General features: G+C 46.4%; 1 protein-coding gene across 1 annotated transcript in view; it reads right to left on the bottom strand.

Annotated features, from left to right (window-relative positions):
- LOC119178219 (acidic mammalian chitinase-like) overlaps positions 1-16,706 on the bottom strand; it is a 123,443-nt gene extending 106,737 nt beyond the window's left edge. Inside the window, exons 1-2 of the mRNA XM_037429412.2 lie at positions 16,483-16,706; positions 14,557-14,681 (exon numbers count right to left, since the gene is read on the bottom strand). Of these exons, the coding sequence (XP_037285309.2) occupies positions 14,557-14,635 (79 nt within the window). The 5' untranslated portion in view covers positions 14,636-14,681; positions 16,483-16,706. The remainder of the gene's footprint in view (positions 1-14,556; positions 14,682-16,482) is intronic.
- Between the last annotated feature and the right edge of the window lie 8,036 nt (positions 16,707-24,742).

The following is a 24,742-nucleotide window of genomic DNA, read 5'->3' on the forward strand; positions in this document are numbered from 1 at the left end:
AGCGACGTACTGACTTCTTGTTTTTGGGTGTGGGGAACTTCGCGATGGCAGCTGTCTTTTCGGGATCTGGCCGAACGCCGTCGGAGCTGACGACGTGTCCGAGGAATCGAAGCTCTTCAAAAGCGAAGTGGCATTTTTCTGGCTTGATGGTCAAGTTTGCTGAACGAATGGGTTCCAATACTGTGCGTAGTCGCTCTAGATGTTGGTCGAATGTAGCGGAAAATAGGACAACGTCATCCAAGTACACCAAGCAGGACTGCCATTTCAGTACCGCGAGGACAGCGTCCATAATTCTCTGAAACGTAGCTGGCACTGTGCACAGGCCGAATGGAAGCGCTTTAAATTCGTAAGGGCCGTCTGGGTTTATGAATGCCGTCATTTCACGGTCGCGCTCATCCACCTCAATTTGCCAATATCCGCTCTTGAGATCAAGGCAGGAGAAGTATTTCGCACTCTGTAGTCGATCGAGTGTATCATCGATACGCGGCAGAGGGTATACATCCCGTTTCGTTACGCGGTTCAGTTTCCAATAGTCGACGCAGAATCGAAGGCTGTTATCTTTCTTTTTAACAAGCACTACGGGAGACGCCCATGGACTGCTGGAAGGCTGGATCACGTCATCTGAAAGCATCTCCTCCACTTGTTTCTTGATGACGTCTCTTTCCTTTTGCGATACTCGATATGGGTGTTGGTAAATCAGTCTCGTGGCTTCTTCTGTTATAATCCTGTGTTTTGCAATAGCCGTGCGTCGCACATTAGAGGACGTTGAAAAGCAGTCAGAAAACTTTTTATAAGGGCGAACGGTCGTTTCTTTTGATATTCTGGGAGCCTATGGATGACGTTAACTGATGCGTCGACGTTGCAGGTCTCTTGTGGAGTGGTTGGCATTGTCGCTAAACTGCATAGTTCAGTCGCCATGCAGAACTCGTGGAAATAGGCGATAGCCATACCTTGCGCGATGTGCTGACATTCATTTCCAAAACTCGTAAGGAGGACAACTGAGCGGCCATTCTTTAAGTGAACAACACCCCTCGTTACGCAAATTTCATTGTTTAAAAAAAGCTCTACGTTTCCATCCGCTACTCCTTTGTTGTCACAAAATGCCTTATTTTCAACAAGCTCCATTACACTACAGCGTGGTGGCACTGTGACGTCATCATCAACAACGCGCAGAGCAGTAAGACGACGCTTTTCCTATTCCTCCACCGACATAGCTTGTTCGGTCGAAAACGTTAAACTGGATCTGCGCAGAATAATTATGGCTCCATTGGCTTGCAGAAAATCTATTCCTAGTATAAGCTCCCTTGAACAGTCCGGCAGTACGATGAAATAGCAACGTAAGTAAAGCCTCTTATTTCGAGTCTTGAGGCGCATCTGCGAAGTGGTGTAATAGTGTGGCCACCTGCTGTGCGTATCTGTGCCCCACTCCATTTTTTCACAACTTTTTTTAGTTTCTTTGCCAATTTGTGACTCATTACCGAATAATCAGCGCCCGTGTCAACTAAAGCATTTAGCTCGTATCCGTCTATTGTCAACCGCAAATCTGAAGTAATCTTTTCACTGCTGCACTCACCCTCTGTAAACATAGCATCGTCACTTTGAAACCGTAATGAAGGATCTTCGAAACGGTAGTTATCAGCGGCCCCCCCTCCACAGGTCGCTTGCTTCAGTTTTCCGGGTGTGGGCTTGTAGAACGGTGCCCAGACCGTGCGGAAGAAGCACGTGGGCTGGGTGATCGGTAATGCCTGGGTGACGGCGATCTTGGCTGACGTTGACGTGGAGTGAGTAGGCTCTGGCGCGCGGACAAGTACTCTTCGATCTCCGTTTGCCGTTCACCGTTTCGAGGGCGTGATGCGTACAACGGAAAGCCCCTTAATCCTTGCTGCCGGTAAGTGCAGAACCTATGCAGTTGACCTGCTTCCCCACAATGGAAACACAAAGGCAAGCGCTCATGGTCACGCCAGATGTCACTTTTCCGGGGCCTTTGATCCACGTAGCGAGCTACACCATGGGCTCGTGGCAGGTAGGTAGCCGTCGATTCTAGTGGATGAGGTGCGCTGCGTACCGTCTGTGGGCAAGGAGAGGCCATCGCAACTGCTACATTGGTGTGCGCCGCGGGTTGTCTGAATATTTCAGAGTACGTTGGGATGCATTGGATCGACTGTGGCACACGCTCTGGCTCACGTATCATCTGCCTCAATTCATCTCGTACTACGCTTGCAACTTGCTGAACTCTTCCCTGATCACCGACCTGATGAGTTCTCGCAGGGCGTCCATGTCACTTAGCTGGCGTCCAGAGAAGGCATCGGCAGGCGCGTAGTTTATGTTTCGATTGTACTGTCGAGCTCGCTGTTCTAGCGTTTTTTCGATGGCTGTCGCTTCCGTATGAAACTCCGCAACTTTTCGTGGTGGGTTGCGGACGAGAACAGCGAATAGCTGTTGCTTCACCCCACGCATGAGGTGGCGTAGCTTCTTGTCTTCAGTCATATGGGAACCTGCGCACTTGAACAGGCGGATCATGTCCTCAATATACATTGCGACACTTTCGTTGGTAAGTTGGTTCTTGGATTCGAGCGCAGCCTGCGCCTTTTAGGGGCGAAGCTCCTTAGGGCGTGGGCTGTGCGTCCCCTGTATGTAGCCACCTCTAGTTTAGTTCTTGCAGTGTTCACTAGATGGCGGTACCGTCCCCTGTATGTAGCCACCTCTAGTTTAGTTCTTGCAGTGTTCACTAGATGGTGTTACCGTCTCCTGTATGTAGCCACCTCTCGTTTAGTTCTTGTAATGTTCACTAGATGGTGGTACTTGTAGCTGATGATGAAAAGATGCAAGATGTTATAAACTAGAAAGCGGTACTTGTAGTTGATGAAAGACGCGAGATCTTATAAAATAGGAATGATGTCACATATGGCGCGTGTCATTGGTTGAAGGCAATCGTTCGATTTAGTGCGGCGACGTACGCTAGGGGGAGCGATGTAATAAAATCGAGTGGGCAAAATGTACAGAGGATTCATGGTTTACCAGGTTTACCTCCGGAGCTTCGCCCACTCATCATCATTCACTTCGTGGAGATGGCTGCACTTTTTTTCTTTGCGATCCGCGCTGGCATAAGTCGCCAGAGCTTGTCGCCGAAATTCATCCCAGGTCGTAAAGGAGGTTTCATGGTTCTCATACCACGTCTTTGCGAAGTCCTCCAAAGCAAAGTATACGCGGCGGAGCTTCTCTCTCTCGTCCCAACCGTTCAAACGTGCCACTCTCTCAAAGAGGTTCAGCCAATCTTCTACATCTTCATACGAGTCACCATGAATTACTGGTGGCTGGTGAGGCTATTTTATCACCACTTGGGCTGGTGTTACATGACTTGTCATGGTGGCGGCGTCCATTGACTGAGTTCCCCTTGACGTGAAGTGGAGTGGAATGAATTCTGGTGAATCACCTCGAAGACGGCGACTGGTCCTCTGATGCACAGGTGTCAGCTCCCCAGGATCAACTCGCTGTTGGTCGGGGCTACGCTGTCCCGCGTTCGTAGGGCTTTGATTCATTACCCAGCACGTCCACTAAAAATGTAACGATGTTGAAGGACTCGGGGTGTAATAAAACGTATTTATAAAGGGCGAACCTGTGCCCACAACTCAAAGGGACTATAGTTGTAGCACGTTACAGCCGAACACCATAGATGTCTCCTTCTTCTACTTCTTCAAGAAGAGTCCCAAGCGCGTGGCGTACATCAGCAGGGGCCAGCTGGGTTCCCGTGCTATCATCATCGTCTCTGCGCAACACTAGACGGCGCGAATGTATGTCCCTGTGCGCGCGGTGATGGGCGCGTTGTTTGAATGCAGGCACAATGTCGTGGCAATATATGGGGTTTTACGTCCCAAAACCACCATTGGGTTACGAAAGACGCCGTATATGTGGAGTGCTCTGGAAATTTCGACGACCCAGAGTTCTTTAACGTGCACGCAAGTCTGAGCACACGGGCCTACAGCATTTCCGCCTTGATTAAAAATGCAGCCGCCTCAGCCGAGATTCGATCCCGCGACCTGTGGGTCAGCAGCCGAGTACCTCATCCACTAGATCACCACGGCGAGGCTTGTTCTTGAACCTGACTGACTATGTAGTAGCGTGCACATGGGTCCCACGTACTCAGTTGTCAGGTCTAGAACAAGATCACTATACATATGCAGGTTCGATGAAAGATAGGTTGAGAAAAGAGGATGTCTGCAGCGCGGTGACAGCATGATGGCATGGGCCAAAAAGAGCCGCTACTTTTCAAGATTTAGGGGTTTTAGGTCACCACCGTGCGCGCTGTCAGGTGCACGAGCCTTCTCAGAGCGTGGTCAACGTGGTCACTTGTGTGGGCGTGTTTATCTCGTTACTCGGGTGCTTTGCACGTCTTGTACCTCCATCGCAAGTAAGTTATAAGTTACAGGAGTAAAGACCACACGAAGGTCACTTCGCTTTTAGCCATGGTCATGTTTACGGAAGAAGCATGCTGCTCACACAACAAGAATTCAGTATAGTGACAATTGTTCGCGCTCGCCCTGTGTACCCCTGTGCGCTCGTTTCGCACGCCTTTATTTGGACTTGAGCAGCACGCTGTAAGGGCCCAGCTGTGACAGCTATTATTCCGCGCTTGTCCCGTGTACGCTTATTTTGTGCGTGTTTTCTGCCTGAGATTGGCGCCGCTAGTTTCGATATTCTTGCCGTACATGACACTCTGAGCTTTTTCCTCACATTATCTGCGGAGGAAGCTCAAGGCACCGTGTACCGGATCACGTGCGCCGACTGCCTCGCTTTCTACAATGAGAAAATAAAGAACTCTCACGAAATAATGCGGCAATGAACAACCATCATCAATGAAACAGTGAACCGAGTACAGTAACCGAACATTGAGAGTCGTATGACCGCTACATTCATCCCAGCAATGTGGTGATTCTGAAAACATGAAGGAACCCTTACCAGCTACTTCTCCTCGAATCCCGGCGCATTCAACAGAAAGCAGGAAACATCAACCGCTCCACGGAAGCAATTCCCTACCTGTACGGCCAGGACTTGCAACGAGTCAAGACGAGCCTCTAACGCACGCCAAGCAACCGTTTATAAGCTGGAAATTTCTCGGGCATTCTTACCCTTGTGGAGGAAGCCGCACCGGCTTCGAAGCATCGGGGTTTCAAAAAAAAAACTTGGCTGAAAATTTCTCATTTCTACCCTATCATATTTATACACTTCATATATTACTGTGAAAAAAAAAACGTAAACACAGAAAGCTGCAGTGATATAGTATGAAGTTTCCAGTACCTCAAAAATATTTTTAGTTGCGAAGCATTTCTTAGCGAACTTCGGCGACTTTGAGCGTATCTATCTAGCCGCCTACGGCTTTTAGCTCTCCTGGCCGTTTCGATAATGGTATCAATACCAAACTTGGTATGATATAACATGACTGTATGACGAACACAACTGACTAGTCTTAACTTGAAAATCGTGATATGTGTGTCATGAATAGAATGATAAACATTTCAAGGTCCTGCAGCAATTGTGGTGGTATCGTTCACATAGCGTGTTGCAGGACTGGTATGGTATGGCATGATTGCATGGCGAACACAAGCTTCAGACCGCAACATGTATATTATGACATGCGTGTCATGTAATCACATGACTACATGCCACCTTCATGATGCGCTCGCGGGCGTCTCGCTAGCATCACATATACCTATTTCGTGGTGCAGCACGTGAATGGATGACGAAGGTATGTGACTGGTGTAGACATGATAATCATAAAATGGGTTTCATGTAACAACATGACTACATGCCATGCTCATGATGCGCTGGCGGCTGTTTCGCTAGCGTCACATATACCAAATTTGGTATTACTGTACGTGAACGGATGACGAAGCTATGTGACCGGTGGAAACATGATAATCATGAGATGCGTCTCAGTTAACAACATAACTGTATGCCACCCTCATGATGTGTTCGCGGCCATTTTGCTAGTGTCACACATTCTAAATTTGGTACAGCAACACGTGAATGGATGGCGAAGGTATGTGACTGGCGCAAACATGATAATCATGAGATGCGTGTCATGTGAGAACATGACTACATGCCACAGTCATGGCGCCAATACATTTCGACGTGACGTGTTGCGCGTGCTCACCGGCGTTCATTTCGTCGCGTTACACCTGCGTTGCCACGCCAGGCGCCGGTCCTGCCATATACTTGCAGGTGCACGCTGCGCTGCGTTGCTTTGAGGCATGCGCGTTTCAGCGCGTCCGGTGTGCCTCCGTCACGAAAAGAGGGAGACGCAGTGTTGTCTGGGTAGCGCATCGGCACGAAACGCAGCATGTCGCATTTCACGCCGGTTGCGGTCTGACCACACCGACAGAGTGCTCGCGTTTTTCTAATGTAGCGTCGCTGTGCCCAGCGTTCGCGCGCGTCAACGCTACATTGGAGTATGTTGGGCCCTTCATGATGCGCTCGCAGCCGTTTTGCTAGCTCTACATATACCGAGTTTGGTGTTTTCATGACGTCCATAAATGACGAATTATATGACTGCTGCAAACATGATAATCCTGACACGCGTGTCATGTAAGAAGATGACAACACACCATGCTCATAGCGTGCTCGCAGCCGGTCCGCTAGCTCAACATATAATTAATTTGTTACCACGTAATGTGAGTAAATGATGAAGGTAAACGACACATCCAAACATGATAATCATGACACGAAGTCATGTATGGCATCATTTACTTCCACCTCGTAACGTTTGATTTTAATGTGACATATCAACATTTCTCATTCGTGCTTCGCATATCATCGATTCCCACTAAGCATGGGATCTGCCAGTTTTTCAAGCATAAACAAAATATAGTAATAAATGAAAACGTGATGCACACCGAATGCATTTGAATAAAAAATGAGTATGTCATCAATATGAGAATAAAGTACATTAGCGTTTCGCAAACCTGAATGGGAGCCTTGTTCATAACTTAATTTGTTCGATGTGAAGAAGACCTCCGCTTTTGTTGCCGAAACGTCAATAAATTGTTTTGCTCGTGGATGGCATATTTCGTTTTTTAATTCAATGATTCTTCGCGGCTAGACGGGTTTCTGCTGAGGCCTTGTCACAACAAATTCAGGGACAAACAACACTTCCACAATAATTTGTAAAATTAGACGCCTCCTACGAGACCACAATATTTTTCTCTCTGCAATTTTTCAAACACTCAATGGTTTCGATTCAAAAGTGCACGTGATTTTTTTTTCAAATGCCCTTGATTTGTTTGCGAAAATGGCTGATACGACTGAGCGGCTGACACGTAAAATCCATGACTACAAAATCTTCATGATGCAATGGGTGCGTTTCCAAGAGTGGTCAACAAGCTGAGCAAAGGCATCGTGTCGCAACTCGCTTCAAGTGGTCTCCGAAAGTTAGTCGTAACGCCATCCCCAACAATAACTAGGCTACGGTACAGCTGATGTCACTTCTCACATATCCTCACTGACTCTTTCCATCAGTCGCGGACTACCTGCAAACGAACGCGTATAAGCTAGGATACCATCTACGCATATAGCCATGTGAATATCCCAAGCAGCCAGCATGGGTGGTTAGATAAGACTAATACGACTAACCATAGGTTCACCCGAGCTTTTACCACTCAATGCGCAGCTATACGAATTGCTTTCTCTTCCCTCTTTCGCCCTCCTCTTTCACGATTTCTACGCTGTTTTTTTTACTTGATTCATATGGGGGGTTTAAAGTCTCAAAACCACCATATGATTATGATGGACGCCGTAATGAAGGGCTCCGGAAATTTCGACCACCAGGGGTTCTTTCGCGTGCACCCAAATCTGAGTACACAAAGTGTAGCAGCTTGGGCTAGTTGGTATAGCATGACGATAGTTATAGCGCGAGAACAAAACGACGACACAGAGACAAGAAGGAGACGAAGCGCTCGTGTCCTTCGTCTCCTTCTTGTCTCTGTGTCGTCGTTTTGTTCTCGCGCTACAACTATCGTCTGAGCACACGGGCCTACTTCATTTCCAGTTCCATGAGAAATGCAGCCGCCGCTGCCGGGATTTGATCCCACGACCTGCGGGTCAGCAGCTGAGTATCGTAGCCACTAGACCACCGCGGCGGAACACGCTGTGTTCTTCTGAACTCGCCTTCCTACACCCCCTCCATGTTTTCCCTAAACGCATAGAGTGCGCGTCATGTATCTATCTTACTTGACCACAATATAGCGGCCATCTGTTGTGCTGGGAGAAGCGGGATGAGGCCTAGTCGCACATAACGCTGATACTATAGGCTGCACGGTGACGGTGACGGTGAACCGCCATCTGTTACGCCCCTGCGCTCGCTGTCAGGCCAAAACACTTGGTTACTCAAAAAACCTTCATCTATATTGATACGGGACTTTCGTTGAAGTGGGGTAGAGGAAATAACTCCCAAGCATTTCCCCGAGGGTGAACATGGTTAAGTGCGAATGCACGGGGTGACGACCCGCTCTCGACGGGAGACTGAGAGAGAAGGCGGGCGCGCGAGAGAGAGGGGTGCGCGCGCAGCTGCAGCGAGCGAGGAGAGCGCAGGAGCGAGCGAAGGGGGAGGGGGACGCGCGCAGCGGCGTTAAAGATATAAGGCGCGTTACTGACACCAATATCAGCGTCGCGTCTGTGGCTTGTTTGGTAGAGCGTCGCGCTGCGGCCCGCCAAGTCCTCTTTCTTTTAAAGATAGAGAGAAGACTGCGGAGGAGCGAGTGAAGGGGGAGAGGGACGCGCGCAGCGGCGTTAAAGATATAAGGCGCGTTACTGACACCGATATCAGCGTCCCATCCGTGGCTTATTCGGTAGAGCGTCGCGCTGCAGCCCGCCAAGTCCTCTTTCTTTTAAAGATAGAGAGAAGACTGCGGACGCCGCCGACATGGTTTGGGGTCGCTTATAAAGTGTATTCACACTTAAAAGAAGTGAATGTGTTCTGTGCCAGGCCTGACTACTGCAACCAACCAGGCGTTTCGTCGGTGACGTCAAAATGTGGGCGGTCCGCAGCGGTCGCGAGGACAAGAGGAAGCAAACAGCCAATGAGGGAAAACAAGGCCTGCGTCATCATTTTGACGTCGACTTGGGGACCGCAGAGCAAAGTAAAAAGTGTTAGTAACATGTTAAGAAGTATTTAACTATTATTGATCACTATTAAAATGTGTTGGCACTAGTTTTTAAACGTTCAAGAAGCAATACGGCATGATCCAAACGTATTTTTACCGCTATTGTTTTGAAACAACGCTAAATTTAGCGAGATTGTTAGTGGTGGCGCTAGGTACAACCCAGTTTCAAGCAGTTACTGTTCTCATATCTCTACCACCAAACGGCACAACCTTCGAAGCCGTTGGCTCAGTTGAGCGCAGTCACGGCGGAGGGCAACGGCACCGATAGCCACCAGCAGCAGCAGCTCAACCGCGTTTGCGAGGGTCAATGCGCGCTGGTGCTCGCCTTTATGAACGAACATCCACAGCTCGCGGCAAAAGCCATCGAGCTGCAGCACGGCGTCACGGTCGCCGGCTGGCGGCGGCTGGGGCTAGTGCTCAGCGACGCGCTGAACCGCCGCCGCACAGGCGAGACGAAGAACCGTGACAGTGGAAAACCCCATGTTGTCTAAGTGCTCGGATACCGAAAAGTCAAGAAGCCCTTTCATTTCAATCCAATCCATGTCACTTTGCAGCCATTTCAATCCATCCGGTTCCTTTCGGACGGTCTCTCCGACCATTCATTCACCTTCCTCCGAAAACCGGAGAAAAACAGTCACGTGACACCTCGTTCCACGTCACATAGAACGTCACAGCATTCGTCACGGCTCGAATGGGCCAATTGCGTGCGACTCAATGGAACAGACCGCCTCCGTCCGGATTTGGAATTTGTATATAATCGCACCACAGGTGCCACCACCGTGACGCCGTAGAAAGGCGTTGGAAACACCTTTATGAGCATCGCGCTGCACTGTCTGCGCAGCGCGATAAACGCTACATTACTTAGAGTTACTTGTGTGTGCCTCTCCTGGTATAAAGGCAGACATACAAAACTTCGAAGTGTTGTTATGGCACCTCAAATTTGCGCAATAAAACATTTCCGTCCAAGGTCCCCAAGAAAGACTATCGTCTTTAAAAGAAGGATGGGTCTTGGAGATTTTGTGTAGATTACCGGCGGCACAACTTCCGCTTCTCCGCATCCGCTTTTCCGCATCGACGACGTTATAGATTGTTTGCACTCTGCTTCGTACTTTTCTTCTGTAGACTTAAGGTCTGGATATTGGCAAATCCCTATGCACTATGCCGATAAAGAAAAAAAACGGCTTTTATAACTCCAGGTGGTTTAGTTGAACTTAACGTCATGCCATTTGGTCTATGTAACGCTCCAGCCACGTTTGAGCACTTTATGTACACAGTTCTCCATGGCTTAAAATAGGAAGTATGCGTTTTCTATCTTGATGACGTTGTAATCTTTGGCCGAACGTTAGAAGAACACAATGTCATTCTCACGTGCCTTTGGCCGTACGTTTGAAGAACACTTGATGTCGTTCTCACGTGCCTTGAGAAAGCAGCACTTACCTTGAATTCTAAAAGTGCCATTTTGATGATCTTGAAACTCTAGTTCTTGGCCATCTCGTAGATAAACACGGCGTTCGGCCTGATCCCCACAAAATCACCATGGTCAGCACTTTCCCTCGACCACGCTCGCTACAAGAACTCCGAAGCTTCCTGGGCCTGTGTTCATATTTCCGGCGCTTTGTTCTAAGCTTCAACGATTTTGCTGAGCTTCTTACTCATCTGCTCAACAAAGACGTACCCATCAAGTGGACGAAAGAGTGCAAGTAATCGTTTTAGCAGCTGAAGCTTCTACTCACTTCTAGGCCTTTTATTCGTCATTTCTACGCATCAGCCCCAACTTAGGCTCACAGTAACGCCAGGGATATCGGGGATATCGGTATCGGCGCAGTATTAGTTCAGCGTCACGGTGCCGCCGAACATGTTATTGCCGACGCGAGCCACTGTTTGAGTAAAGCTGAGCGCAATTACACTGTTCCAAAGCCAAAATGTCTGGCAGCTGTCTTCCTTGTGCACAAGTAACACCCCTACATCTATGGCCGCTGATTCTCCATCGTCACAGACCATCACTCACTTTGTTGGCTCACTGGTCTATGAAATCAAACCGGTCGTCTTGCACGATGGGCGCTCCGTTTGCAAGAATATGACTTCGACGTTTGCTTCAAGAGTGGCCGCCGTAACGCGGACGCTGACTGCCTATCGCGACTTCCCCTTCCCACGACTGAATGCGATGCCGATAATTTAGACGACTGTCTGGCAGCTCTTGACTCACATTTACCATATTTGGAAGCGTTCGGTACAGAACAACGTAAAGACCATAGTCTGGCTCCTTTTTTATCATCTGCCGTCGATAAGCCGCATCAGAGTCCATTCGTCCTGAAGGATGGCATTCTTTACAAGCGAAATTTCGCTGCAAAGGGGGCCCGCCTACTTTTGGTTGTCCCCAAATCATCGCAACCCAGCGTGCGGCAAGCTATGCACGACGATCCAACATTTGGGCATAAGGGTTTGCCAAGACCTATCACCGCACACTGAAACGTTTCTACTGCCCCCACATGCGTGAGGCTACAGCTAAATAAGTGACCGGCTGTGAGCATTGTCAACGCTACAAGAGTCCTACATGTGCGCCGCCAGGATTTTTCCTTCCCATACCGTCTTCATATTTTCACTTTGAAGTCGTCGGTATTGACTTGATGGGCCCTTTTCCACGATCTATCACTAGGAAACTCTGGATTATAGTCTGTGTAGACCAACTCACTTGGTATGCTGAAACCGCAGCGATCTCTGCCGCAACAGCCGATCCCGTTTGTGACTTCCTGCTGCACTACATCATCCTCCGGCATGGGCCCCCTCGTGCCATCATCAGCGACCTTGGCCGGCAGTTTGTAGCCGACGTCGTGGAAGAGTTGATTCGCCGATCTGCTTCCCAGTTTCGTCGCGCCACTTCATACAATCCACAGACCAACTGCTTGACTGAGCGTGTCAACAGGACGCTCATTAACATGCTCGCTATGTACGTTGATTCCAAGCATAAAAATTGGGACGAAGTTTCACCGTTTATGACCTACGCCTACAACACTGCGCTACAAGAGACCACCGGCTTTAGCCCGTTTCACCCTTTCTACAACCGTGAGCCACTTACTACCCTCCACAAAATGGACCTCTACCGGGGTACGTCACAGCATGACGTCACCGGTGCACGTGCAAGGTGGTGGTTGGCAAAACATTCCCGCTGGTGGCTGAGTGGGGTGCAGTCGCTTGGGGCTTGGGGTATTTTTTTTCTTTTTGAAAGCTTAATCTTCATCTCACAGTGACAACAGTAGCTGTGGTATGTGTCAGAGAAAATCTAGGTGTGTGATAAAGTGCGTGATGAAATATTCGCCACGCTGGCTGGCTGTTTATTTCGGAGAAGTGAACACACGTGGCGGCCTGTGCGAGGAACAGCGGCATCGCCTTCGAAAATGTGCAGTGTTGACTGTGGCGTGTAGTGTGCGTTAGAAGGCATCGATAATATTGGTTCACCTTTACGGACGGTGAAATTGGGAATATTGTGCGTGGTGTGCGCAGTGCGAATAACGCGATGCGTCCTGTTTGCGAAAACACTGGTATTCTTTGTATGCCGGTTTCAGTAACCGGTTGCCGATGGAACTTTACAATCTGACATTGTAGTCAAGGTAAGAATGCATTCGACGCAATAATCTGTGAGTGTGTACATCTCAGCGTATGCGCGGCGTGCATAAAAATAAAAGTTCATGATCTCCGGATGATATATACGACTACGCATGAGTTATAAGCATGTTGTAGCTTTGCCGAATACGCATATATTCTTCACCACGGCTATAACTCGTATTATGGAATACCCGATAAGTTTTAATAGAAACAGCGGAAATTTTTGTTTCTTATCTACTTTGTACTTTTACGGCTCGATCCTTATGAAGTGACAATGCGCATTAGAAGTGTGTATCAGGCCTACAGGAGCAATATGTATGTACGAAAGTACGTTATAGGTGTTAAAGGCAGCAAGGTAAGTGTGCCAGATGATTTTATATATTATTAAGATGTCGGGTTTTATATCAAATGAATTTTCACTGGGTTATTGAAAAACGCAGTGGCAGAACGTCACTTTGATTTTCACGAGGATATGTTAACCTCAGCCTAACCAATGGCAAGAAGTGTTAACTCTATTTTTTTATTCATCTCCGATCAGACTTCTGGGTAATGGGTGAGAATCTTATCCGTGACGTCACGCACAGCAGCTCACAACCAGGCTGCCCCCGATGCTGTACCTCGTTTAAAACTGCATTGCACATGCCATGATTAAAATTGAATATGTTAACATCCATGCCATGCAAATATTTCTCAAAGTGCCAGTAAACGTGTACATTCAAAACGTTCACTTTCGAAAAAGATCAGATTTTTTTTTGGCTGATATCTACGCGGGTGAAGCCCCATGCGTGCCAGTCACGTCTCTGAGTACTCTAAACAAAGTTTGTCCATCTATCTAACTACGACGAGCAAATTTCCCCACTATGAGTAGTAACCCTTCCTTGAGTAGTAACCCTTCCAAAGCTGAGGCTTTAGAACATAGCAATGTAGAAAATTCTGTCGAAGGAATGCAGACACGCAGCTCTGCTCTGCACAAAGATGCCGCCGGAGGAGCTTTCTCGCCAACCAGCAGCTGCTCGGGAAAAGGGTATGGGGGGCGGGGTGCCCGCAGTGACGTCACACTGTTTACAAACAGAGAGGTGTCCATTCTCCCGTTTTCAGAGCAAGAAAATCCATCCCCTGCAGAGACACTCTGTCGTGCAGAGGAGGCACGGCGCATCGCGCTTCTCCGGGCTTTCACAACCAAGGACCGTTCAAAGGCTCACTACAATAAGCAACATCGACATGTGTCGCACAGCGAAGGTGATATGGTGTGGCTGGAGACACCATATCTTAAAAGTGGCTTGTATCAAAAGTTTCTGGCCCGCTATACAGGTCCTTTCGTCGTTTCGTCCCGCCTTAGCGACGTTACGTACGTGATATCACGCCTCAGATCTTCTGGCCATCGATCCAGGAAAATTAACGTCGTATATGTCACCCGGTTGAAGCCATACCACGCGCGACACTCACTAATTCGCCCAGTGGACATTCTCTGTAACGGGGGAAATGATACGGGACTTTCGTTGAAGTGGGGTAGAGGAGAAAGAAGTGAATGTGTTCTGTGACAGGCCTGACTTCTGCAACCAACCATCCACCCGCCTGTACAATAAACATCTCTCACTCTTAACGATATCAAGGCAGTCTTCGTTCATTTGTTATTGTGGCGTCAGGAATCGCAAGACTTCGTGAAAGCTTAAATTTAAGACAACGAAAAATGATTACTGAGGTGACGTAATACCAAATCCAAGAACAAACTGCAGTGCACAAGTACTGTTTCATATTAAAACAAAAAAACGAGAAAAATAAAGCTAGAATTACTTACCTGCGGAAGCCACGAGGCAATTCAATGCAAGTGGCATTAAGCATACAATTCGTCTGAGAAACATATTGGCTATCAGCATTTCAGAAGAGTATTTTTGTACTGTGCTTTAAAAAATTTATTACAGCCTGTGTGAGAAAAAAAACGATCTGTAGTTGTCATTGAAAGCAAAGATTGTATGATTTGTATGTAGTCTCTGACATTGTTAATATCAAAGTAGGTCGATAAAATAAGAATACACAGTGAACTTTGCGGATATTCTTTTAAAAATAACAAATAAATTCAAAGAATGTCCACTGGAATATTTAGGATGTGCAGTTCTGAAGGCAGTCGTCTCTGGTAATTTCCCTAAATGCCTATTCATCTTGGTAAATAATGAAAGGCAACATTTCTGGCAAAAGTGTGAGCTTCAAGAGATGAAAACTTTGTGAACAAGGCATATCCCATAATTCAACTTTTTAATAGGCTTAGCTATCTTCTGCAACGCGCCATTATCTGTTTTGGCGCTGCGAACATATGCTTCGCAAGCTTTCCTCCAACATGCACAAAAAATAAAAAGGTACTTTTGTTTGGGTGGGAGGACAACGTAGAAAACATATACATACACGCTATAAAGTAGACATATAAGTTATAGCCATGAACAAAATTAGTTCGCTATAGTTTTAACGTTAATTGACTCCTGCGACATGCCGTGTTCACAAATTTTCCATCAAGAATGTTGCATACGAGGTAAGTGGAGCATTCTGAACTGTTTGAATAGCTTACCTTAATTTACCCAAAGATGCTAGAATTACCTCCTGAGTAAAGTGTCAGTTCTTTCTTATAGCATTAAAATTGTTAAGTTATAATTAGTTAGTATAACGGCATAAACACTTACCTGCTTTTACTATCGAGAAACTCACCGGAAAATGAAGCAGCATTTTCATGGCTGCATTGTTGCCCTCATTCTTTATTTGCTTACTTTTGTGCATTATGAAGTGTACTCTTAGAACACTGCTTCGTGGGCTATTGGAAAAGCTCAGCTTACGCGTCAGTGCATTTTAGTTTTCATGTATTTATTTTTATTTCAAGTGTTTCTTCACCCAAACAGAATAAAAGGCTTGTAAAGTCACCCTTGCCTAGCTGCCTCTCATATACACTACTCTGCCGTCCTATTAGGCTACATATTGTGCGCACTGCTTTAGAGGAATTTATACGAGCCTCATATGAAAACTATATGACCAGCGTGCTGTTGAGTCACCGAGCGAACACAGTAGCTGTATAGGCATTGCGAACTAGACGTGGGGATGCGAGAGAGAGAGAGATAAAGATGCAAGGAAAGGCAGGGAGGCGTGGGGATGCAATCGCAATGTAACCTAATAACCTGATATTTATACTCGTGTGTGAGTGTGTTAAATTCTCACAAGCAAAATTTATTTACGAAAAACCGATCGGTTTGCCTAGCAAGCGGTCATAAGACTGTAACACATGTCTGTATATAATAGTGGAATCTTTCTACACTTTAACTAATACAAGTTTGTTGTAGCTCTGATGTGCTTTATGGGTGCTGGACGTCAGAGAAGCCCGACAAACGTTAATCGTAAAGCGTCGACGAGCGGCGGGAGTTAAGCACAAGCAGCCAGAGTCCGGGCAAGCGCGATCTAGAGCCTGGTGCTGCTACTGACGCTGGTGCTTGCTTGCTTGCTCGTGTCTTTCATAGTTGTCTTTCCTTCATCATAGAGTGAATAATAGACTAGCACGCACCCCTGTAATAAAACACGCTGTGCAATTTCTATACATAACGTCTAGCAAACCTACAACTACATATTTTAGGACACGTTTTCTTTCTATATTATGAAGGCTTTTTCTGTGTGCAGGGATTAATGATCAGACTTATTTTTCCCTCTTTTAATCATATTCAAACGGATTAGATAATGTTGCGCTGCTCACCGTTCGTCTCTATTTGCGTATGTCCTGCTACCGATGCACACTGCAAGAAGCACTGGTATGTTCTTCTCTGTTAGGTAGTCTTGTTTATCTCTAATTTCATGCACGCACTGACACTGGTAGGCCAATCCTGAGGCAATTGGTTCTGGCAAAAGCTGACTTGCACTGACTATCAGAACTCTTGACGCGTCACCTACTCAAAACAGCTGGAAAAGTGGACGACTATGCGCATGTTATGTGCGCTACAGTTTTTCATCTTCGTCTGCTAACGTACTTTTTGACATTTACAACGTCATCTTTGCTAGCAATTTCACTTTTCTTTCTACAATTTGACCGCTACGAACAACACTCGCCTCTGCTCTATGGTTTCAAAATCGGGATGTCACCACTGTCACTCATCTGAAAGGTTGCTCCGACAAGTTTGTTTTTCCTGGCTTTTGAAATACCTCCAATAGTACTTTTTTCAGGTTCTATAGATAACAAGTGCACACGCTCATGCGCATATTGCAGATTTTTTATAGTTAGGGGCTTACCGAGAAAACAGCGATTTGCTAACAATTTATTAAGGAAGGCGGACATTCGGAAAGAAATTATGCATTTTAGTTTTCGCCTTTGGATATAGTGGTTAATAGTGAAGGAAAGCAATTTTGAGGGCTCGTTTCTTTTTTTGTTGTTGTTGACACCACATTAACTAAAACCAGCAGGAAGTGATTTCAAAGGATATTTATATAACGTTAATTGTACTGATTTAGATGTATTGTAATGGTTACCATATTGATGTGAAGAAAGTAAAGTTGATGAAAAGTCAACGTACTGCCGGTCGGGAGAAAACCTGCAAACTCTGAGCGATGACATGGCTGCTATATTTGAAAAGTTGGAGATACGGCACAAGTGACCACAGTTCAGTTTTCAGATCACGTAAAGGGTATTTCCGTAAGGGTGTATACGGTTGACCATCGTGGAAGCACTTCTTGAATTTGTGAGATGAGAAACTCAAGTTCTGCGCTTCAAGAGGGTAAGAAGTCGACAGGTGCTGACGTCTGCTAACGCCTCCAGATTCATGATGTCAAACAGTAATTTTTATCTTGACGTAGCGAAAGCCTAGTGAAATAAAATTGTCTCGCTTGTTCTCCATGTTCCAGAACTATTGCAGCTGATTATAGCCCTGGCCACAACTGTCTGAAGATTTGATTGAAGTTCGTGGTATCATATGGTTTTTTTTTGTTGAAACAATTACTCGTTGTGTTCTATTCAGTGGCCAAACAAAATGTGATTTTGTACCACTGGGGCCATTTGTCATTTTTGAGGTTATATTGTTTAGCACCCTTATTACTCTATTTTCATATGAATGGCTGGGAAAATAATGTACATTTTGAGTACCCCTCAGCCCAGGCCATGCCACTGTCTTTATAAGCTTCGCCATTGTTTCAGAGTCTTTGTAAAGACTACGCGCAGGATGCGACTAGTGAACGTTATTGTGGAGACGAACACGAGAACCAGTGATAGTACTGCAAGGTTCGACCACTGATGTATAAATGTCGGCGTGTTCCGCCGAGGATCAGCTTACCGACGCCAGACGGCGGTTATTCCCTTTATACATGTGTGCAGCGTGTATTGCTTGCCCTTTGGCTTTTCTTCCGCGTATTGGACACAAATTTGCCTACTAGAGTTGCAGTTGTAACAGCAAGACTGCCTCCTTTTTCACTTTCCCAAACACGGAAATTGTGTGGCGTAAGCTAGAATCAGAGTACATGTTTCGTGTTGTATGGAGTCAAAAATTTTTCTGCTTTGACATGTTTAATGGTGCGATAGCAATTTAAAATACACTATATGCAATAAAAGGGTGAAAAATATTTTCACAGGGGAAATGAAGCACGGTATTTCCTCGTGTTCATCTCACTTGCCTGGTATTTCACAGATTTGTAAGGAACAGCACTCACAGCACTGAAGAGTTTATCGAAGCAAGTTGTCCCAACTGTTACCCACTGAGTGGAAGACACTCAGCAATGTCGAATTGTCACACTAACATGAAGCCGAGCACAGTGGCAAATGTCAAGTTGAAATAACAAAAATGACTTGCTCGATAGGGCAGAAAAGAAGACGTTATCGTACGCCATTAGTAGATATACCTTGTACACGAGGTTTGTTGCCCTCATCAAATCATTCGTTCGTCTTTATTTGCGTAAACATTAAAGAACACCGTTTGTGTAAGATAGCCCAGTCACAACATTTCTCGTGCCGTTTCTCAACTCCCTAGGGATGCCACGGCAGTATCTTGACACTAAGCACGCCATAAAAAAGTGCTGTTCACTGTAACAGTTTGTGAATACTTACACAATATTGTACAACAATTGTTTTAAGTGCGAACATTTCTTAGCGAACTTCGGTGACTTTAAGCGTATCTATCTATCTATCTATCTATCTATCTATCTATCTATCTATCTATCTATCTATCTATCTATCTATCTATCTATCTATCTATCTATCTATCTATCTATCTATCTATCTATCCAGCCTCCTGCGACTTTTAGCTCTCCTGGCTTTTTCGATAATGGTATCGATACCAAACTTGGTATGGTATAACATGACTGTATGAAGGACACACTTGACTAGTCATAATAGGGGAATCTTGACATGTATGTCCTCAATTTCATGAAAGTCATGATTCACATTTGATGGCCCTGCAGCTTTTCCGGTGGTTTCGTTCACAGGGCATGTTGCAAAACTGGTATGGTGTAGCATGATTGCATGGCGAAAGCAAGCGACAGGCCCTAACACGAAAATCATGACATGCGTGTCATATAACAACATGAATACATGCCACGCTCATGATGCGCTTGCGGCCGTTTCGTTAGCTTCCCATGTACCAAATTTGGTATTACAATACGTGAATGGATGACGAAGGTATGCGACTGAAGCAAACATGATAATTATGAGATACGTGTCAATCAAAAACATGACTACAACCCACGCTAATGATGCGCTTTCGGCTGTTTCGCTAGCTTCACTTATACCAAATTTCGTATTACGGGACTTGAATGAATGAGGAAGGTATGGTACTGGTGCACACATAAAAATCATGTCTTGCGTGTTATGTAAAAACATAACTACATGCCACGCTCATGATGCGCTCGTGGCCGTTTCGCTAGCTTCACATGTACCAAACTCGGTTTTACGTGACGCGAGCAGACGCCATAGTAAATGACACATCGAAACATAATCGCGACATGCGTGTCATGTAACAACAAGACTACATGCCTCACTGATGCTGCGCTCGCGGCCGTTTCGCTATCTTCACCTATGCCAAATTTGGTGTTACGTGACGCCAATCGATGACGAAGGTATGTGACTCGTGCAAACATGATAATCATGAGACGCGTGTCATGTGAGAACATCCCTATAAATGCCACAGTAAAGACGCTAATACATCGGACGTAACGCGGTGCGCGTGCTCGCCGGCGTTCATTTCGTCGTGTCATGCCAGCGTTGCCATGCATGCCAGGTGCCGGTCCTACATATACACGAAGGCGCGTGCCACGCCGCGTTGATTTGACGCATGCGCATATCAGCGCGTACGGCGTCCTTCCTTTACGAAAAGAGGAGACGCAGTGTTGTCTTGGTAACGCATCGGCGTGAAATGCAGCATGTCGCATTTCGTGCTAGTTGCCGTCGGGCCGCGCCGATGGACGCTGGTAGCGCTTGGCCTTAGACTATAGAGTGCTCGCGTTTGGCTAACGTAGCGTCGCTGTGCCCAGCGTGCACGGGCGTCAACGCTACATCGGAGTATATTAGGCTCTTCATCATGCGCTCTCGATAGTTTTACTAGCTACACATATGCAAATGTGGCGCTACGTGACGTCAATTAATGACAAATTATGTGATTGGTGCAAACATGGTTATCCTGTCACGCGTGTCATCTAAGAACATGACAACATACCACGCTCATAGCGTGCTCGCGGCCGTTTCGTTAGCTCCACATATACTAAATTTGGTATCACGTGACGTGAATAGATGACGAAGGTAAACGACACATCTAAACATGATAATTATGACACGGAATTCATGAACGCCATAATTTTCCTTCACCTCGCAACGTTTTGCTGATTTTAAAGTGACATATCCATCGCGCATAATGCCACGCTTGCGCACTGGAATTCTCCACTTCACTCCAATATTCGCCCTAAGAACCTTATGTCCTTACTCCAGAAACAACTGACATCCAATATTTCTCGACATGACGCTACGATGCTGTGCCGGCTGTGGACTGGGGTAGCATTTACCAAGTCATTCAGCCATCGCATTGGCATGGCAGATTCATTCATGTGTGAACGCTGCAACTATATAGAGACTATTGAACATCTCTTGTGCCACTGTGCCCAATTTGATGAAGATCGCCGGACTCTCCAGTGTGCCTTGAATAGACTCGATGACCGGCCATTTAATGAAGCAAAGATCTACGGAGCCTGGTCGCGCAGTACATCAGCACAGAAAGCCACACGAGCCCTCCTGAGATACTTGACAGCAACTTCATTGAGGGAACACCTGTGAAGCTCGGCATTGTGTGTGTGATGTGACATGTGTCTATCCTTCTCTCTCTCTTTTACTCCCCTCTCACCCTCCCCTTGTGTAGGGTAGCAAACTGGATGCATAATCTAGTTAACCTCTCTACCTTTCCTACATTTCTTCTCTCTCTCTAAAGTGACATATCAACATTTCTCACTCGTGCTTCGCATATCATCGATTCCCAGTGTACGTGGGATCTGCCAATTTTTAAAGATAATTTTTGCCATTTGCCTGTGACTCCTATACGTTAGCCTGTTAGCTTTCAATGAAGTAAATTTTGACATGCCTTTTCCATTCCTACTTTGAATTAAATATATTTTTCAAAAGGACTATATTGACAAATATGCATCATTTGGAGTTTTTAGCTGCTCCCGAAAAAATCGGTAGTATAGATTGCACAACGACGTCGTTTTCTTATAGTGTGTTAATCCTATTCAGTGTTTATGACATTTATATTTCACGTGCTTGAATATTCTTTTACAGAACGGCCTGTCAAAGAAAGCTACGGTTTCCAACGTGTAGCACTTCTCAATTTTAGTTTTCTCGTCTATGTTGAAGGCAGGGTAGCCCATCTCATATTTTAAAAAAACCTATGAGATGGTCTCCTACTGCGATCGCTCAGCCACCATAGGAATGATGAGTAGTACACTAGTTTGCCTAGTCTTCCTCCTTTTGGGTATCAAACAAACGACTTTGTATATTTCTGTGTTTTAAATTGGTTTAAATTGAAAAACAGACCATTTTGAACTTCATCTCCCGATATGAACTAGTCAGTTCAGAAGGTTAAGGTGAGGGAAGTGTAACTGCCGAACATTTGCTTAATGTCGTTTTGTGATATTGCCGCTCCAAGTCACGCGAAGCCAAATGGAGCCTAAAGTACAAAGATTAGACAAATTACTGAACTACTCATAATACCCATGCTGGCTGAAGCACCGCGGGTTGGCGCTTGTATAGAACTAACGCCAGAGTCTGCCCTAATGTACTTACTGGAATCTCTTTGGCCCATGTGTCGTGGAAAGCTTTCATCTAGCTGAGACATTTAAAACAGTTAAATGTCACGAAGTTCACAATCATTATTACTTGTCTGACATGTATGATCTTAAGCTGATGCGATGCTAACTCACACTGTATAGTGTGCCGCCTCATCACATGGACCTTTAAAGAACCAACGCCATTTTCTTTCCATTGCAAAAGTTAGCCATCGAATGAACGTAACATAAAAATAAGCGCTATGTGCTTCATCTTAAGTAATCCCGAAAAATTCTTCAGTGAGTATCGTATATCTAAAACAGCCGCTAAATTTCTATAATGCGATTTTTTCCGTGCTTAAAACGTGTCTCAAAAGTGTTGACGGGGTCGGCACAAACCATTTTAATATTAAGAATAGGAAGCGCAGAAAAATCGAGGCCGGAGAGGGAAGTCCAGCGGATTAGTGATATGGGTTTATTATTAACTGTCGTGGTTTATTTTTTAAAAACAAAATATCATTATCACGAATGCTCTAATAGAGGGCTGATGAAAAATAGTACCACCTCCACGAGACCGATGTGATTTCCTTAGGGTCAACCATCGAGCAACGTCACTCTTCCACCATCGCGCTACACTAATAAAATAGGCTGTCCTACATTTCAGGAGAAACGCCTATTACAGCGAAAGCTGCCACCAGCCATAATTACTGTAGAGTAGTTCAAATAAATACACCTTCCCTTCAGCGCCTTCACCAACTCATGCTAGCTTGGCAGATTCACAAAATATTGTCGGATAGCGTATTGTCAAAAGTTGTGAATCCTTAACAAGGGACCTCCAGTAAAGAGTAATGATCATAAACTTAACAGGAAATGTTCCGGGTTCATACAGTTTTTATCAGCTGTGACACAAATGCGGCTCCAGGTAGAACGGAATAGTGTTAGGTTAGGGTACCCCGTATTTGGTACATCAATATAGGGGTCGCTAATTGATTTGTAATGAATTCATGGAATGTCTTTTGCGCACTATACTCAACCACATAGCGAAAGATGCTTCATTACTGCTGTTTTAGAGAAGTGATTCTCAAAAAGAGAAAAGAAGAGAAAAGTGAGCCTCGTTATTGTCTACTTTAGTGAGCGACACCGCCACAGCAGCTCACGAGGAATGGGGGTGAGGAGAGATAAAAAGGGTAGGAGTAAAGATGTAGGAAAGCGGAAGAAGGAGAAGAGAGGAAGAGACGTAAGGTGGTAAGCCAGAGCGAGCGACGACCAACTGAGGGGATAGAACAGATAGGAAAGATGGGAGCACGGTCACTGGAGTCCGAGGACGGGGAACACCTGCGAGAGCTCCTTTCCGCGTCGGTAGATGGCGTAGAGCAACTCCAGTAAGTCAGAGCTACACTGTCGTCGAAGGTGGAAGGTCGTCAGCGGCAGGAGGTGCCGTAGGGCGAGCCCAGTCGGCCAGAGCCACGCTGACGCGGGAGATCGCAAGCACGTGGTGGTGGTGGTGAAAAACATTTATTTACAAAAGAGAGGTGTAGGACCTCTGTAGAGGCCCCTACAGACTAGGTGGAGTCTCTATTCCGGGACCCCATTGGTTAAAGCCGCCGTCTTGGCTCTCTGGACCAAGGCCTGCTGGGCCTGAAGGTCTGAGCAGCCGAGCAGGGCCGCCTCCCAGTCCTCTCGCCTAGGGTTTGGGTTAGGAGTAATGGCTGCGTTAGCTTGGCAGGCCCACACCATGTGGTAGGTGTCTGCCACCTCCCCACAGTGCTGGCACTGTCCTGTGACCGTAGGGTCGAAATGTTTGACTATGGCAGGACATAGCAATGTATTCGTCTGGAGGCGAAGCAAAATGCGCTCCTCTGCTTTCTTCAACCCCCGTGCGGGGGGAGGGTAGCGGCGATGACTTTCCCGATAATAATAAAGAATTTCCTTATATCGGAGGAGAGGGTAACCCTCCTCATCGGTCTCCATCGGCATTGACGAAGGTAGCCCGGAAATGAGCGCTCGGGCAGCCGCATCTGCAGCCTCATTTCCCCGCAATCCCTGATGGCCCGGTGTCCATATAATGCGTTTCGGATGAGGGTCCGTGTCTCTTATGCAGTTGCGCAGTATTGTCTCGGCTAACGGTGATATGTACCCGGCTGTATAATTACGACACGCTCGGCGCGAATCCGTGATAATATACCGGGAATTACTGTGAGAGGCCGCAAGGGCAATGGCGACCTCCTCAGCCTGTGTTACAGAATACGCCCTAAAGGTTAGCCCATCCACCTGTGTGCCCTCGTGAATAGCAGCCGCCGTGTACCACCCCTTGGAGGTGGGGCCAGCAACGTCCACGTAGTACACACCTGGCTTCTGTCCAAATTGTCGTTCCAGCGCCCGAGCGCGTGCGTCACGTCGCGCTGTGTGTTCATCTCTGTCCATTTTAGTGGGTAGAGGTCGGACCAGAAGGGCTGTGCGCCACAGTTCTGGCACTTTGACCCGTTCCTGTTGTTCGAAATCATGTCTTATGTGCAGACGTGCAAGCAGGCGTTGGCCAGAGTTGGTTTGGGCTAGCCGTGTGTACTGGTTTAAAAGATGGGCTTCCTTCAGCTCTTGGTATGAATTAATCACACCCAATGCCTTGAGACGGCTGTTGGATGTAGAGATCGGAAGATCAAGAGCCCGCTTTATTGTCTTTTTAATGATTGCCTCGATTCGTTCTTCCTCATGTTTGCGGAGGGAGAGGTAAG

Source organism: Rhipicephalus microplus, chromosome 1 (genome assembly GCF_043290135.1).
Source record: "Rhipicephalus microplus isolate Deutch F79 chromosome 1, USDA_Rmic, whole genome shotgun sequence".
In the NCBI taxonomy this organism is placed as follows: Eukaryota; Metazoa; Arthropoda; class Arachnida; order Ixodida; family Ixodidae; genus Rhipicephalus; species Rhipicephalus microplus.